Source organism: Larus michahellis, chromosome 6 (genome assembly GCF_964199755.1).
Source record: "Larus michahellis chromosome 6, bLarMic1.1, whole genome shotgun sequence".
NCBI lineage: Eukaryota > Metazoa > Chordata > Aves > Charadriiformes > Laridae > Larus > Larus michahellis.
In genome coordinates, this window is record NC_133901.1 from 45,159,377 (window position 1) to 45,176,953 (window position 17,577).

The 17,577-nt window shown below is 38.8% G+C and overlaps 1 protein-coding gene across 2 annotated transcripts in view; it reads right to left on the minus strand.

Annotated features, from left to right (window-relative positions):
* The window catches only part of LOC141744567 (pulmonary surfactant-associated protein A-like), an 18,449-nt gene extending 1,408 nt beyond the window's left edge, over positions 1 to 17,041 (minus strand). Inside the window, exons 1-5 of one of the 2 annotated variants that reach the window (XM_074590804.1) lie at positions 17,013 to 17,041; positions 9,646 to 9,731; positions 8,894 to 9,019; positions 1,496 to 1,661; positions 806 to 871 (exon numbers count right to left, since the gene is read on the minus strand). In XM_074590804.1, coding sequence (XP_074446905.1) covers positions 806 to 871; positions 1,496 to 1,646 — 217 coding nt within the window. In that variant the 5' untranslated portion in view covers positions 1,647 to 1,661; positions 8,894 to 9,019; positions 9,646 to 9,731; positions 17,013 to 17,041. Of the gene's footprint in view, positions 1 to 805; positions 872 to 1,495; positions 1,662 to 8,893; positions 9,020 to 9,645; positions 9,732 to 12,014; positions 12,560 to 17,012 lie in introns of those variants that run through there. The other variant, XM_074590803.1, reaches the window with a different exon arrangement.
* Positions 17,042 to 17,577: the final 536 nt, after the last annotated feature.

Genomic DNA, 17,577 nt, shown 5'->3' on the forward strand with positions numbered 1-17,577 from the left:
CAAAACTAGGCTGTGTCGATAGGAATAACTCCTTGGATAAAACTAATAATTTTCCAAAACTAACTAGCATGCAATCTATTTTTTTAAGATCATCTGGTGTAAAATAAGTATTTTCGCAGTATTTTTCCACACTATTGTTAACCTATATTAAAGCAAACAAACAAAAAACTCCAACCCTCTGAAATGCTGACAATGACCCTCTGCACAGAAGAAAATGATTTTTTCTAGTTTGTAGCCTTATGTTTATCATGTCTGTGAAAGCAGCTTTGCCACAAAGAATTTGTTTCATTCTAATATTGTTAGTGAAAAGGCACAAGGGAGATTTTGGGGAGGGAACAGTTTTATGGCACCATGCCATTTTCATTTTTATCTTCTGGGTGGATGCTTTGTGTTTTTTAGTGGGATCTGATTTTAACAGAAACCATAAACACTGGGATAGGAGGGTTTCTGCATAGATTGTGTGTAATAGAGTCCAGCCAGCTCTGCTTGGTAAAGATGTGAACGCACTGTAAATGTAGATGCTTTTTTCATACTAATTTCCATGAGTAACAAAGTCCCACATGTAGAATAAAGTTACTAGTGTGTTCCCATTATTTACAACTAAAACAAATGGCAATGTAGGAGCACAAAATATCACTGCATCTCCCTTTCTCCAAGTTGCAATGTTGCAACTCTTACTGCACTTCACAGTCATTAAAATACACATTTGACTCAATAGAGAGAGTCTATTTGACTGACAGAACATTACATGGACATCAGCCTCTTTCACATGGTGGTCCAATATCCCCTTTTTCTCCTTTCTCACCTGGCAGATAAGGGAGAATATCTCTTCCAGGAGGCCCCAACAGGCTTCCAGAGGGTCCTATGAGACCTGGAAAAGATAAGCATAATTTCCTTTCAAATGTATGCATATTCTGGGAGCTTCAGGATGAAACAGAACTTAATCTCAAACTGGAACGTGTTGTATCTGTGGATAATTTTAGCTGTGCTTTAGCCTTGGTAATGGACCTGGAGAAAGCATTTCTACATTGAAAGAAAATTACATAGGGCAAAGTGTGTTCCTCACCAGAATAATTTTTCAGATACCATCTTTGAATACTAGAGGAATGTGCCAGAAGCCTTTTAATTACACTTGTAAATACTGGAATAACATTTTCTTCGTACTAAAGAGAAAGAAAAGCTTCTGCTGTGAAAGCAGCAATTCTCTTTGGAAAGTCAATGGAATAGCACAACAAAGATATATATATATATATATATATATATAAAAATAAAAATATTTATACGTTTAAGTATTGATAACCTGTTAATTTCCCCTCTTCTCCCAGAGGAGAGAGGAAGCCTATCTTTTAGGAAAAAAAATTAAAGCTACTATTTCCTCCATTCAGTTTTCCCTCCTCTGCTTAATGCAGAGGGCACATGTCCTTCTGTGTTAATTGTTTTTATTCATGCAGCCTTCATGAAAAGGATCTGTTGCAAAATAGGGAAGTTGAATTACCCGGTAGGCGTGCTTGTCCTTTCAGATCATCTCTTCCAGGCAGTCCAGGGACACCAGGGAGCCCAGGAACTTCTGGACATTTAGGCAGCGCATGGCAAGTCACTAGCAAAGCAGCTACTGCCATGAGCATGTAGGATGAGTAAGACAACATGATTGCTCAGGCCAGCTGTAAGAAAACCCACGTATTTGTCAGTTAGTGATTCTGTAAGAAGTTGTAGGTGTTGGCTTATATAATTGAACAACTTCCCCCCTTTCCCTTCTTGTAATTTACATTCTTGTTTAAATAAAGTCTATAGTTTAGGTCTAAGAGATTTCCCAGATTTATTCTGCTACAGTTGCATAGCTTATACACAAAACTGCTTCGACTGATAGAGATTGGTATGCTCGTTACAGAATGACAGCTACACATTTGGGAGTAGTGAAGACAAATCATCCTTTTTGCTATCACTGACTATTTGTTGGATTAATCCTGGAGAAGTGATGGGCTCAGATGTAACTGATCACGCTTAAGCCATTAGTTGTCTGTAAGGGCTATAATCACTCCATGAAACATAGATGCATATGCTACCAACCTGAAAGGCACAATCTGTTACAGTGGCTGTTGTGATGGTTTGGAGCTAGTTAGCAATCTCTATAAGCACACTACTATTTAAGTACATTTATTTCAAATAAGCAGACTAATAGAGTGTTTTACACATGGGCAAATTTCTATAGCTCAATTGACCTTCCTATCTTGTTTTGAACAGAGTTCTACAAGCTTGAAAATGTCAGAGTTAGTCTTGTAGAAAACGCATTTTTGATGGTTGGCAATAGGCCTATTCATCTTATTTTATCTGTTCAGATACAACATTAAGTAGGGTTATAATCTCAATGCCGAGATATCATGACTAAAAAGCACTCTGAAACTATAGATCATGGGTTTATGGGTTTACAAAGCAGCTAGTGGGTATGAAGCATTGGTAACGCAGTGGGGTTATAAAACCTGAACTCATGGACCATAAAACACTATGGCATGGAGATATCCAGTTATTGGCATCATTCACTTAAAATAATCAGAGAGATAAAGAAAGCTTCAAGATGCCAGAATGGGTATCCCTTTCTAATGAGATGACCCTGATGGGTTGACTCTCATACGAAGCATACAACTTCATACCCATGACTTCACTTTTCTTTTGGCATGAATTAGAGAGGATCACGTGCTGTACTCTCTTAAAAATGTCCATCCTTAAAAAAAATTCAGAACTGACAAGATCATTTAATTGACACATAATGATACCAGTTTATTATTATTACCATTTATTAAATGGATACACTAAAACTGGTCTGAGCTTTAAAAAAAAAAAGTATTGTTTACATCTTTGAGACTGACTATCATAGGAGGCTTTTAATATTCTTCTAAATCTGCATCAATACCAACTATTTTTAAGGGCAAAGTTCACCTGTTTTCCTAGAGGAATGTCTCATCAAAATCATTCAATGGTACATACCTTTGAACATAAGAATATTCAATTATGTCATAAATTTCAGCATTTTGCTGCATATAGAATCTGTTTAAGTAATAGCATTGTCTGTTCCTCAGGGTCGAGAACTTCCATTTTAACAAGTGGAAATTTCAAATGTGCCTGAGAACACACATGCTGTATTAAAAGTGCTGTTGAGTTTCGTGTGTGAATCTGAATTGTCTAAGGTTGTTTACCTTTTACTATATTGAAGGCTAGCAGACACCTCTGACAATGCTGGCCAATGACTCAGAGAGCAGATTGTTAAAGTCTCTAACAGAAACCTACCTTAGGTAGCTAGCAATATGTACGTCCCTGAGATAAGGCAATGCAATTACAACAGGTATTCTTCGTCTGGTACTGATCATTCAGGGAATTACATTTGAATGGACTACTGCATCCAGCTCATAATTGGATTATGATGCAGAGTCAGAGTCCTGATCAGTTATATAGCAAAATGGAAAAAACGGCTCTTCACTTTTAATCCACTTTTAATGACCTTCATCAGTCATTACAATCTGGTGTCCTTCAGGCGTCTCCTCATCTACTAAAATTGCTAATATAAGCACAGTAAAAAAAATACTAATAAAGGAAAACTTAATTTTAAAATGTAAATATGACCACGGAAATGAAAAGGAACAGGTTTGCCTTCTAGCTGAAGTTCCTTATGATTTATTAAAAGGAAATTCAACTTACCCTTCTGCTTCAAAGCGAAATGAAAGAGCAGGTCACACAAGTCCCCTTTATACAGTGTCGTGTTTGTTAAATGACACCGCTGAAGTGGAGACTGGATAATGAGGGCATGAATGAGCGTTTTTAGTTTTGCTTACACACTTGTTATGCAAATACTGAGAACAATTCTAGGAGCTGAGAAATTTCTTTTTCTTTTATAGGAATAGAAAGCCAAAGTTGGAGAAAAAACAATCTAGAACTAACAGATAACTCCAGATTTGTAGACACATACAAAATGTATAAAAATTTAAAGAAACTTGCGGTGATTCCAAGTGATGTAACAATTTTTTCTTGTTTTAAAAAACAAAACTGGCCTATGACCACAAGTGGCTTTTGTAGAAGGAAAGGTGCTCTTGTTCATTACAGAAGCATGTTACCTTCCATATAGAGTCTGACCTGATAATCAGAATTATTTTTTCCCATCTCTGTATCTGATGTATTTACCTTACCTTAATATAATTTTCTAGCTGTGTGCACAATCAATGTTTCTGGGAGCATCTGGTCTCTTTTGCGTGTAGAGTATAGCTCTATAGCTCCTCACTTGGTCAGAGATGGATCCTCGAAAAATCCGTATACGTGCACAAAATATTCAAGGGGACGACATTTTCAAGTAAAAAAGAAAACAGAGGTTTTGGTCCTCTGATTTCCCAGCAATAAAGATTGGGATCTCGTGAGTAAACTCTTCCTGGTTCTGATGCCTTCTACTGTAAGGACATTTATGTTTGATCCTAGCTGAGGTTTGTTTTCTGAACCTCAGCAAGCCAATACATCAGTCCCTCACACGTAAGACAGCAATACCTCTGCTTCACAGCTTTTCTTTGTTTTGCCAGTTTACACCGTGGTCTCTTAAGGACAGAATTGTTTCTACTTTTCATTTGCATTTTACCAAAACTACCTAAGGTTTGTCATGATCCCTAACTGTAGCATCTTTCTACCTAGCAAAATTCACAGCTGCAAGCTAACATATTTAGGCTCCTTGCTCAACAGAGAGAGATGTCTAATACCAACTGTCTGACCTAGCCAAAATAAAATACCAAAAGAGAAGATATATCTAGGATCCCCTTTAGAAATAACTTAGTCACTTAAATCCACCTCCATTCACAACTGCGAGCCTTGTCCTGCAGTTAAAACCACTCAACATGGTCTGTCCTCCCTTGCACACACACAAAAATATGGCAAATTGAAGAGATATCAGTGTCCTTTTTAGCAAATAACCAATTAACACTCACAAATGTATGTTATAAACAAACTATCTTCAAGTCCTTCCTCTAGCTGATATGCAGCAAAGCTTTGAACACAGGTTAGCCATTTTACAAAACCTCTATCCCACTAGTTGAAGCTATTTCCTTCTGTAGTCCAAATGAGGTAGATAAAAAGAACTGGTGTTAAATGTATAAGATGTGGATTAGATAGTACCTGGTAGGTAAAATACCAGGCAATTCAACACAATCAAGACATGAATAATACTGTTTCTGAATGGCAACAGACCTCTGGGGTACCCACAGCTCTAAGAAATTTCTGCAGTTGCAACATAAAATGGAACTTAATGGATCCAGATTTTGGGAAGCAACATTTAAAATCATTAGGTGCTCAAGTTCTTGGGAATCTAACTTGCTGGAACATAATCTTATACAGATTCGGTTTCTAGGCCACTCTACAACAGTTGTAATGGTTAATACTGTTCTGTGATATCACTACCCATATGCATCCTCCCCACACACGCGCATGCAACTTTAATACAAGAGTAACACTATGAATCTTTGCAGATTTGTACTATTTCTTCCACCTAACACAGTTCATACTTAAAAATAAATAAATACATAATTAAATGGAAAGAGTAACCAGAGAAGTCAGTAAAGCCCCACTAGCTACACACTATCTCTGTCCAATTCAGGAAAGTGTGACATGAGCAAAACATGGCTGATAAAGGCTTAAGATGTATAAAAGTTTTATAAATTATTATCTGTTACCAAACTTTCAAAGAAACATACATTTGATAGCAGTTATTCTCCCATGACTCAGATTATACTTACACAATGGAAGCTGATAAGAAATTTAAAACGTGGTCCAACATGAGAGATTACTTAGTCATTAGATTTACTTTCCTTAGTTAAGTGGCAGATAATTAGGGAAAACAAATATACTAGAATAAGAAAGAAAGTAAGTAAATATTTTTTCTGCAACCTGGCGTCGCTGTAGAATAGCTATCAGGCTTGGTATTCTGAGATTTACAGGTAAACTTGTGTGGTAATGGCTGAAGATCTTTAGCTGGGCTACACGCACAAAACCCAGCCAGGGAACTCTAATGGTTTCAGTGGGCCCCAGATACTGCATTCTTCTTTCTGTCCTTAAGCAGAACAAAAACATTCCTTCTGATGTCCCCTAATGTATTAAATATGTTGTGTCGTTAATGCCAGCAAATTAAACCCAAACCCCACAATGGCCTGCTCAAGTATCAGCAAAGGAGAACTTGGAAAAAAAACAGAATCTGATTTTCAAAGATGCCATGTACCCATAAAGACTGCTTCTTTATATAGCAGCTGTGCACGCTACCCTCAAAAAAGTCATTTGAAAACTAATAACTGCCAAGGTGGTTTCAAAACCAGAACCGATTTTATATAGCCTTCAAAGCTCTATTTTTCAGAAACAAGGTGAACTCTCCATTTTGCTCAGCACACTGTTTTGAAATGAGCTGATTACGAAAAACCTTAACATAGCCCAAACTGCATAAAGCTATTTCACTCTTTCACGTAAAATGCAGTGCTATACAGCCACATTAGTTTATTTTAGCAATCTGTGAGACATTAATCTTAAATGTGTCACTGTGCTGCAAGTTCCTGATATCAGCTCTCTGAGCTTGTCCTTGGCACAGCATCTGTGTGGTAAGCAGGTGTGGTAAATTCTCCATCTTTACCTTGTTCAAAACAACATTATTTTTTTTATATTTGCCTAGTATTTCCACTGTAATCCATTTGCTCTGCTGCTACAGATCTTCAAATCACCCAAACTTAGGTGCCTATAGTCAGTTCTAAGAAGACTCATTGGCATCAGCTTAAGCCCTCATCAGAAATACAGGGAACAAAACATACGTCACCTATTAAGTAATGAAACGATACAATGGGTAAAGTGCTGCCTCCTCCCCACCTGTGGTTTAACTTTATTGAGACAAATCCAAACAATAAATGTGGGAAGGTCAACGGTTCCCCTGCCTCTGTAAAAGAAGAAACACTGAAAAAAAATCATTTTTATGCTAGTTTACTGTGCATTGATGCAGGAATAGGATGAAAAATATAGAGAGTATGGTACCTTACTACACTGCTAATACTGAAATGATACAAGTTCTGCTGTGGGTAGGTCTTAAAATTTGTATTATTGCTGTAAGTACAGCACACTAGACTTATGCCACTTTAACTTGAGGATAAGCATACTGCAGGAAGAACGTAATTGCTTATGAGACATATTTATGAACAAACATGGTATCAGTGACATGCTGTCAGCTCAATAATACACTGTTATTTAGGGGAATGGATCAGGGCAGAGATTTCTAGGTTTAAGTGTAAACAGGTAGATGGAGGAGAAGAAGGAATGCTGAACGTAGATGACAAGGTTCCTAAAGAGAGGGCAGCAGAGATAGGGAACAGAGCTTGGAGTAGCGTATTTTAAACAGCTGGCTCCACCAGACGGTACTGAACAGCCCTTGCATAGAATTGTGCTTGCAAAGTACAAAAACCACAAGCTTAGGGGAAAAAAAAAATAAGGAAAAAGGGCCCTTATGCAATGAAATAATAATAAAAAAAACCCTCACATCCCTTTCAATCTATATTCCATTCTAGGAAAAACAAATGCAAACTATACTATCAAGAAAAGGGGTGATCAGTTTTTTCAGAGCTTTTGTTAAAAAAACAGGCATAAGTCTCTCCCACCAAAGACTTATAACCTTAGAACTATGTTAACAGAAGAACTACTTGTCCTTTGTTTTCAGATTATATCTGATTTCCTCTTTCTCATAAACTTGAAGTAACTGAATTCAATTACAGATCTGTACTCAGCATACTACAGGACATCAGCAAAGCATCCCCTTGGATTATATGAAAATGGTGACAAATGACTTGACAAGTCATTTTGACTAAGCCATTATTTCTATGTCTTGAAAAAAAAAATGAGAGAAAAATGAACTAGAGCACATTAAAATAAAGGCAGGAAGCAGCTCCTGCTTTGACGTAACATGGCAGATTTTTACACACCGCCTTCTTCCTTCAGGCAGGACAAGTATTCTCATTTCCTCCCTTCCCATATTCTCTGTCCAGGTTTAGTAAAAATTTAACCATACCGTAGTCAGCTTCTGTCTTCTCCTTTTAGAAACAAACGGAAACCCATAAATAATCTCATTCTAATCTCACAACCTAAGAATGATTTCCAGAAGGTCTGTATCTTACCTGTTTCACAGCTAGAGAAACTAAAGTTTAGAGAGATGCTATCCCTAGGATCATTGCGGAAGCCCGTTTTTTTCCAAAGCATCTATTCACTTTTCTGTCCTGTAGGCCTGTATCGACTCTGTAATTCCTCCTTGTACCTCCCACACTAAGCACGTAGCCCTCTATGGGAATACTACACAGCAGTATGGGAGATGATTCCTAATTCTTGGTCAACAACACAACAAAATCACCCACTGCAGCATCAATTAGTGGTATCATAATGGAGAAAATATTACTTTTTTTTTTACTGGAAATAGTGCAAAGAGTAATCATTGAGGTGTCCTGCTGCATTGTGTTCCCATGGAGATGAACTGTACTGTGTGCCTCCTATCAAAAGTGGTAATAGGAAGCAATTTATGCTTGAACAGCCACTGGCCAACATTGCCTTGGAAACATATGCTTGTAATTTCTATCTTGCCCTTATAAACAGCCACCTGGCCCTTGTTATCAATTTAAAATAAAGATAATCTAGCCTGCAGACAGCAAAAAAAAATCCTGCTGAACTGCAATTACGTTGTTATTGCTGGGAAATGGCCCATCTAATGTCTCACTGATAAGTGTTACAACATATACATCCAAAAAGCATTGTCAACATTTTATTTGCAACTGAAATTCAAAGTCCTTGGGATAAACTTGCTATTGAAAACACATGGCAGAAAATACAACGTTACAGATGAAAATAATAAACTCACCAAGCTGCTGTTAAGGTCTGGTGGTCACAGTAGAATGAAGCTGCTTTGCATCTTACTGAAGGGACCCCAATTGGCAATGAATTCCCACGAAACACCACATAGCGTGGTTGTCATTGCTGTTATGAGCTGAAAATTAAGACAATAGGTATTACAGAATTTCATTTTGCACAGAACTTTTCAGAAGATTGAACACACAATTCTGCATGTTTTAGCTGGTTGTGTTGTTTGAAGCATATGGTATTTAATATACTGAATCTGTTTCTTTTGTAAAGGCACATTTTTAGATTCTAATTAGTGCAAAAGTTTAGGGTAACACTTTATATCTCTTTGGTAGCAGATAAGATATTAAGGTACTTTATTATTTCAGTTTCCGTGCAAAGCAGAGCTCCTGAGCAGCTGAGTGGGCTGGTGCAGCGCATCCATCCAGCTCCTGCAACTCAGCGTGGTGCCTTTGTGCTTCCCCTCCAGAGGGGAGGATCTCGCTCCCCAGGGGCAGGGGGGATTGGGCAGCAGCAAGCGGTGCTGCGGGGCCCCAGCCCTCCCTGTGCTCCGCGGCTGCATCCCGCTCTTCCTTACAGCAGCAGCCTAACGCAGCGCAGGCATGTGGCCCTTCCTACAGCCACTGCAGCCCGTAAATCCCCGTCAGCGTCAAACCAGCCATGGCGGGCATTGCCGGCAGGACAGCAGAGCGCTGAGATGCCAAGGAAAGGCCATAGGCTGAAGTGCCCAAGAAAGTAGATTAATCTCCTTACCTTTTGTTGATACCTGAGCTGACGTGACACTATACAAGGTGCAGTTATTGCAGAGGCTTCAGTGTAGAAATGTTCTTGGAAGATTCCTGTAAGGGCCAAAGAGGAAAAAAAAGGCTCAGCTACATACATATATTTATTAAAACCCTTTTCCTTTTAGCCTGAGCATTCCCTGACTGCAGCTGGGCATCCAGAACAGAATATTCTGGAGTCTTAATGCTAAAGAGAGTTATTTTTTAGTTTTCTGCAGTAGATTTGTTTATTACTAGGTTAAAGTGATATTTTGAAAGATACTTATAGTTTTACTTTTTAATTTACTCTTTAATTACAAACCAGTTTCCTTGCTGAGTTCTCTGGAAGACTTTGCAAGAAAATAAACACAGCTTGTCAAAATTGTTTGGATTTTTATATATAGTGAGACACAACCAAAACTATTCATCTACTAACGGAGATAATAAAGAGGAATTGGAGGTAAATTTTACTTCATAATTAGCAATTGGGTAAATAGACAGGTTAAAATTGAGAGGATTCTCTCAACAGAAGTATAACTCACATCAAACCAAAATGGCTTTATTTGCAACACTTGTTGTATTGATTCAGCATATACTTTTTTGAGATTCTCCCTGAGGAATAAGGACTCATGTTTTCATCATCTTGATATAGTAAAAATGGCAAGATTTGAGCACAGAAATTCTTCGCATACAAAATAAAAGCTTAAAGCCTATGTCTGGTGCCCTAATTAAAAGTATGACCTCTCCCTGCAAACATGTGGCATGTTTATATCCTTAGATTATCATTGCTAAAACTACACCCCTGTTATACCATTTTGCTTGTTATTATTACAATTTGGGCTAAACAAGTCTCTCTTGTTCTGATTATAAGATATGAAAACCGATACCCAGAACTGGAAAGATTAGCACAATAAACCACATATATTAATTCATTTGTGAGGATTAGAAGACTGCTACAATGTAACTGAAATTGAAGCAGCTGAATCTGTGGCATTTTAAAAAGCACTGCAATACCCAATAGTAATTTTTCCTTGTTTCTTTCTTCGAAGTAAAATATCCACATGGAACAGAACAGAACAGCAGCAAGTTCTTTAATTTTTTACTTTTTAACCAGTAGAGTTTTTTTGTTCTGAACAGAATGATTCAGGGAACACTACATATTAAGGTAGGAATATGCAACTCCCTTTGAGTCTAAAACATAACACCTGCACTTCTAAAAACTAATTTCCAGTGACCTTCAAAGGGAATTTGGTACTTAATTTCCCTTTGGAAACTTTCTTAGGCGCATAAAATGTTGAGGAGAAAGATGAAAACCAGTGAGGAATGGGAGAACTTGGAGAAAGAAGGTCTGGGATATCCCTGGGAGGAAATTCTTCCCTCTAATTGGATATCGAGAGGCAAAAAGCTGGGCAATTCAGGCTTTAGTTAGGATAACAGCGCTGGTAGCGTTTTCCTTATGCCAAGGCACCAGACACTGCAACCTGTAGTGCAAGTTGCACAAAGAAACACACTCACATCTGTTTCCTTTCAACTCCGCAGTGCGTTTCCTTTTTTAGCTAGCTAATTAAAGCCCCTTGGAGTTCATCTAGTAGATTAAAAAAAAAAAAAAAAAAAAGGAACAGATGAAGACCCAGAGAAATAGAATGAAAACAGAAGGCAATGAACAGAGAGCCCTCCAACCTGAGTCTCTCTGGAGAGACTGGGAGATCTTGAATATTGCTTGAGGCCAGAATGATTCAAACTAAAACTGTTTAGTAGGTTATTAAAACACAGCAGACTCAGTTTGCATGACAAATCAGCGAGAATGTTTAATAACCCTGGGAAATGTAATAACCGTGGATGTCAACTACTTAACTAATAAAATATAAATTTGTTATTCCATGGGGGTCGCTCCTTACAGCCTTTATAGCAGCTTTATATGCAGTTTTGAAGCTGAAACATTATTTTTCTTAGTAAGACAAGAGAAACTTGAAAAAATTATAAATAACCATTTTAGCTACCTGATGAATTTTTATTTATTTATTTATTTATTTATTTATGTATACTTACATTTGGTTTGGCATTCACTACTCTGATTCAAGGAACCATTCTTGGGGGTTGGTATGCAGAAATCTAGCCCTTGTACGCTCAAGCAGCTCACTGCCTAGTTATTCCTGATTAAGGAGCAGCTGTCCTGTTCTTAGTGAGGCAATCTGGACTACAGCCTGGCCTGGAGATTTCAGATCCATTCTGCTAAATATGGCAAATATATGCATAGCTGTACAGTGGCTATGTGTGTCTCCATATCTTTTCCACCCAAAATGCAAAAGCACAAACAGCAACTTCTGTTCATTTTGTCTTGGTCCCACCGTATGTACGTACCATGCAACTACATAGCCATTGTCTCGTTCAAATATTGTCTTCACAGAAGTGACTATGCAAGCTGGTACAGATCGCTGGCCTATCCATACTATTCTGGAAATATAAACAGCAGCACATCTATGGGGGTGCCCAACAAAATGTTGACTGTTTTTTTATTTTTCATTTTAGCAGGGACACAAACTTCCAAACAAATACTGAACTAGAACAAGCCTTTTCACAGTGGTGTAGCTCACATGACACAGGTACAGTGAAGTTTACCTAAAGGTCTAGACCAATAGCCTCAGATAAGTATGCAAGTATGCTAAATCACTGCAGCAGCTGCTGTGCTGCTAATAACATTTTCCTTTTCCTGCCTTTCTCCCATCTCCCAAGTCCCCCAGTGGTTTCTCACATATATCACCAGTCACATACTTACCTGTTCTCTGAATATTCCTATCTATGTTCATGAGACGGAAGAAGATTGTAGCATTCCCTCTATAAAAGCGGGCTGTGATACCTTATAAACTTCTACTTTGTGAGGGAATGGACTGTGACAGAGACCCGCCTGCAACATCAGCAGCTGGCAGGCAGGAATACGCTTGTTCATCAGGAGTGGGAATCGACACAAGAGCGCTTCGAATATGCTTATTTTTTAAGCGATCTCATTACTTGTCTGTCTTACCAGACTGTCTCAGGGGTTCAAGCTAGAAAATAAGTGTAGCACAGGTTTTTCCTAACTGTGCCTTTTCAGAGGTGTGCTCAGCCCTGTGCAGAGCCCATCCTGCTGAGCACACGGAATGCCCCTTTCACAAGGTCACTCCATATCCACTGTTATCTTGGACAATCCTCTAAAGCTGAAATGGATTTTAAGTATTAACTTCTAAAAATTATTTTTCAAAACCTGCAGAGAACAACTGTGCTCCTAACTTTTGCAGTACCAGTGTTACCATGCAAATGGTACATTGCATTTCTCTAGCATCTATTTCCCCCCAGCTATGTTTCCACACAAATGGGGTTCAACTGCCTAATAACTTCCATCTTTTATGTTCTTTTACCTTTCCAGAGTAACATACTGTGCCACTGTAACAGAGATAAATGATGTAAACTGTTATACTTTCCAACGACTCACACAATTTGCCAGAATAAAGGCCAAATTCAGACCCGTTCTGAGAGCACTTGACAAAGATAAACTTCAGGGCAGCAGCATTCAAAACCACTGGAGAGCTCCCAGTAACTCAAGACGGACTGTAGTATACAATTTTCAGTGAAGTGATATATAATACACTTAAGCATCATAGACAGCATTTGAAACATTTCTTAAATAGCTTTTATAACTGCTATTGGGTGATGAGCTTGCAGCTTTTCTTGCCATACAGAGTCCTGCCATACTGTTGCTAACACTTAATCCCCATTTGTTAAAAATACAGGTTCTGCTTTAAAATAGACTTCAAAGCATGAGATTAAAAGGAAACAAATATTTTCACTTTGTTTGTAGAACTTTCCAATTGAAAGGCTTTTAAGCTTTTTTCACCATTAGTCATAAAAGCTTAGAAATGCACTTTAGTCTTGGAAATGAAAGCTGAGGTTCTCCAGATGCTGCAATTGCAACTTTAAGCTAAATCCCAGGTACTACAAAATAATAGCACATAGAGGGCAATCCGAGGCTTCAAGGTAATATTCACTTTACTAGTTTTTGATGCACAAATAAAAGATCAACTTAGCAGGCTTAGGAAGTACCATTAATACCCCACCTTTTTTTCAGTTTAGCCGTAACTATCTATAAAAGGTAAAGAGGTAGAAAGGTTTAAAAAGTGCGTCACTCCTTCCTCATGCCTTTCTCTTTTCCTATCTTTACCCTCTTTACCTTGCTTCCATGAATGCATATAGCTGCTTAAGCAGGTTGGAGAGGGCAGAAGAGGATAGAGGGATTAAAAGGTTGTGATCTGTAAGCAAAGTAGCATTGGTCAAATCACTTCTGAGTAGGACACTCTTGCACAGGTGTCATTAGATGTGTCAAGTGCACAGGTGTCAAATGCAAGGTGGGAGATAATCAAGAGAGTCACCCATGTATTCATTATGATGTTGCTTAAGAGGTTTCAGGATTTGCAACTAAATTTGGTGAAGTGCAGTGCCCACCTCAGCTAAAGCAGCTTGTAGTAGTTTAGCTTCCCTTGTGGTACCAAAACAAAAGTTTTGATGCAGGCCCATTCCCATGAAGCCCAACGTTAGCACACTCAGACCCTCTGAAATCAGAGACGTAAACGTGGGTTGACTACTGCTCTTACATTCTGTATACTTAGTCCAGCTGCTTGAAGTTTTGTCTGTATTTAAAAACCCTGGAAGGGGATGCTAACCAGCTAGACACTGTAGAGTCTTCCTCCCACTGCAAAGCTGCCAGAAGCTTCTTGCAGGATTAACGCACAAGCTCAGCCCCGTGGGACAAACTGTGCCACTAGTTGAAGGCATAAACAAACCAGAACACACAGCCAGCCAGGAAAAAGCTCGCACAACTGTCTACCCTGAAGCACTGATCTAAACAGCTCAAGCTACCCATGTCTGAAACATCACTAAGGTCACAGAGCGTAAAAAGAGATATTAACTGTAGGTGCCTCAGGATAAATTCATTCCCTAGAGATAACACAGAGGATCCAGTCATACTGCTACTGCTGAGAGGTTTGGCAGAGAGCTTAAGAGAGAGATGAGACTGCACACCTAGGTTTCCAGGCTCTTCTGCATTATTTCTTCTCCTGGGCACTCTTGGCCAAACTACAATCCAGGAATTATTTTTCTTTCCTTCTGTCTCCAGGTGCGAGGCCAAAGGGTAGAACCACTTTGGTAGCACTAAAGCCACAGACTTCCCTGCATAACACTTCTCCTCTGCATGTTTCACACAGGAGGGTGATGCCTTCTTCCATAACAGGAAAGACGCCAGAGCAAAGGGCATGTTTCTCCTCTGCTCTGAGCATAAGTTAACCACCCCTTCCCCCATATTTATGCGGTATAATTAAAAAATAAAGCAGTAAGTACAAGTTGCTATTGATTGAAATAGCTTCCTGTTTCCACCTTGTAGTTCCCGTGGAAAATTGCCACTTGAAAAATAAAGAGAAGGAAAAGAGCTTTTCAGAGATTGTGTTTTTCACATGTGACAGGATAGCTCTTCCCAAGCCTGGGCTTAGCCTGAAATTGTACTGTTTTAAAAAGATAAACCCAGCAGCTGATTAATAAATGCAGCTCTCATCCTGAATTACTCAGGAGCTCTGCGGAGGTCATATTAGCACCAAATGAGATGGTGCTAATCAGGAGTATAACAGCAAATACAGATTAGTTTATAATTAATGCAAAATTAAGTGGTCAGGGATGCTGATTTAAGCCTCTTGGAAGATAACAGAATACAATTTCAAACTATTTCTCTCTTTCAGCACCTACTGAAGAAAGGTGTCCCTACCATGCAAAGTCAGAAAGGTCAGAACTTAGGGCACATCTAATAGTACCTCAATGAGTTTAAAAGTTTCAAGTAATGACTTAATAAAAGCTCATTTTCTATTTCCAGGACTTGTTCCCGCCCTATGGTCTGAGAAGATCAGCCTGCTCCCAAGCAATGCCCTGCCAAAGCTCACAGATTTCAGCACTGCTATTCTGCTCCTTCAAGCAATGGTTCAGGACAGGACATTTTGCTGGGTAAGCCCAGACTAATAGAGCTATACTTTCACTTACACAGCTGCATTCCTTGGGCAGCTCTGTCAGAGGTGGATTTTCATCACTGTAATACAAAGCAGAATTTGGTTTTCTACAAAGGAAGGGAGGTTACCATCTTCCCTTCTGCACAGAAGGTGTTTCAGCTGGGGCACCATTTTCCTTGAGATGGTTTACACCAGGGTAAACTTACAAGACGGGGAATGCTAGGAACAGGAGAAAGGATACCAGACTGAAGCCTGAGATATCTTAAGGGCCCGAGAGATGAGCTGACCGGGTGTTTATTTCAAGCAGATTCAAGAAATGCAGCTTGAATTTGCTACATACGCTATCCTTGCTGGGGCCAAATACAATTTTCATGTACACAGCCTGATAAAAAATTTAGTTACCTGATAACTTTGGACTGTATAAAACCGAGCATACAATATGAATGTTCTCCCATTGTGCTTCCATGAACTCCCAGTGTCTTAAGCTTAAGAATATTTTTGCACTTACCTGCAGAGTTTTGCAGTTTGTGTACATCCCATTTCAATGATGTATAGTGGTCTTCACACACAAACAATCTTAACATAAGGTTACAAGAAGCTTCATAAATTTCTAACAACCATATTGGAGATTTGCTGGGCAAAATCATGTAAAAATTAGTTTAAATTACGTTTCAGTGCTAGACTCGAGAGGGTGACTGACACGGCATGACATGGCAATTAGGAATAGTATTTCTAAAAAAAAAAATCAGTTGAAAGAACACAATCATTCACGTCTAAAAAATATTACTCCAAATCTTTTTCAGATCAGCAGTTTAGTCACAATTCATGTATACTCACAGAAAACTATCTATAACTGAGGCAGTAAGAGAAATGTAATGCAACCTCTTCACCAAAAGGGTTGTCAAGCATTGGAACAGGCTGCCCAGGGAAGTGTTTGAGTCACCATCCCATGAAGTATTTAAAAGACACGTAAATGTGGTGCTGAGGGACATGGTTTAGTCCATGTTTAGTCCATCTCGACTTGGCAGTGCGAGATTAACAGTTGGACTTAACGATCTTAAAGTTCTTCTCCAACCTAAGTGATTCTATGATCCCGCAAGTCCACGTAACAAAGCCCCTGCCCTGTATGTTGGCAAAATGATCCTTAAAGTTTGGCAGGTCAGTTCAGGAAGGGTGTATTCAGTGGGACAGCATTTAATTAATGACCATCTCCCATGAGCAACACAAGAGAAATTTGAAATATTTGTTTCAATCTACTGTTTTGAGTCCCTTCTCCAGCACAAGCACGTCCATCATTTTACCAGGCCAAAAGGAAAATTAATCAATGACTGGACCTTACCTTCTTTGTATCTGTTTAGTTCAGCCTCCAAAACCTGTACTTTTGTCTCCAAAGCAGTTACTTGTCTCCGCAGGTCATTGGTTACTACAACTAGGAATTAAGCGTGTTATTTAGTAATTTATACTAAAATGACTACACAACAACTGTCTCTGAGATGCTTAGCTCTCCTGTAACCTGATGCCATGTGAGAGAGCTATTTGGTTTCCAGAGCAGAAACCACAGGCCGCATTGCTGTTTTGATCCATGGGAATTTGTCCCACTGGGAGAACCTTATCCCTGACGGGGATGAATACTTGGGTGGGCTTTGAATTCTCAAGGCTGCTGAAGTCATCTTTTACTCAGAGGGAAAAGCCCAGTTCTCAAAGGCAAAACACACATTTAAACACTTTTATATTAATTAAAATTGAAGTCAAAAAATACATGAACAGGCAAGGAATGAAAGAAAAAATGCTGTTTATAATATGCGATAGAGGGTTTGTTATTTCAGTCACAGACAACAGTAAACTCGTGATTCATTCCAAACAATTTTTCCCCCTAGTTATGTTGGTCAGCTCATCTCCTGTGT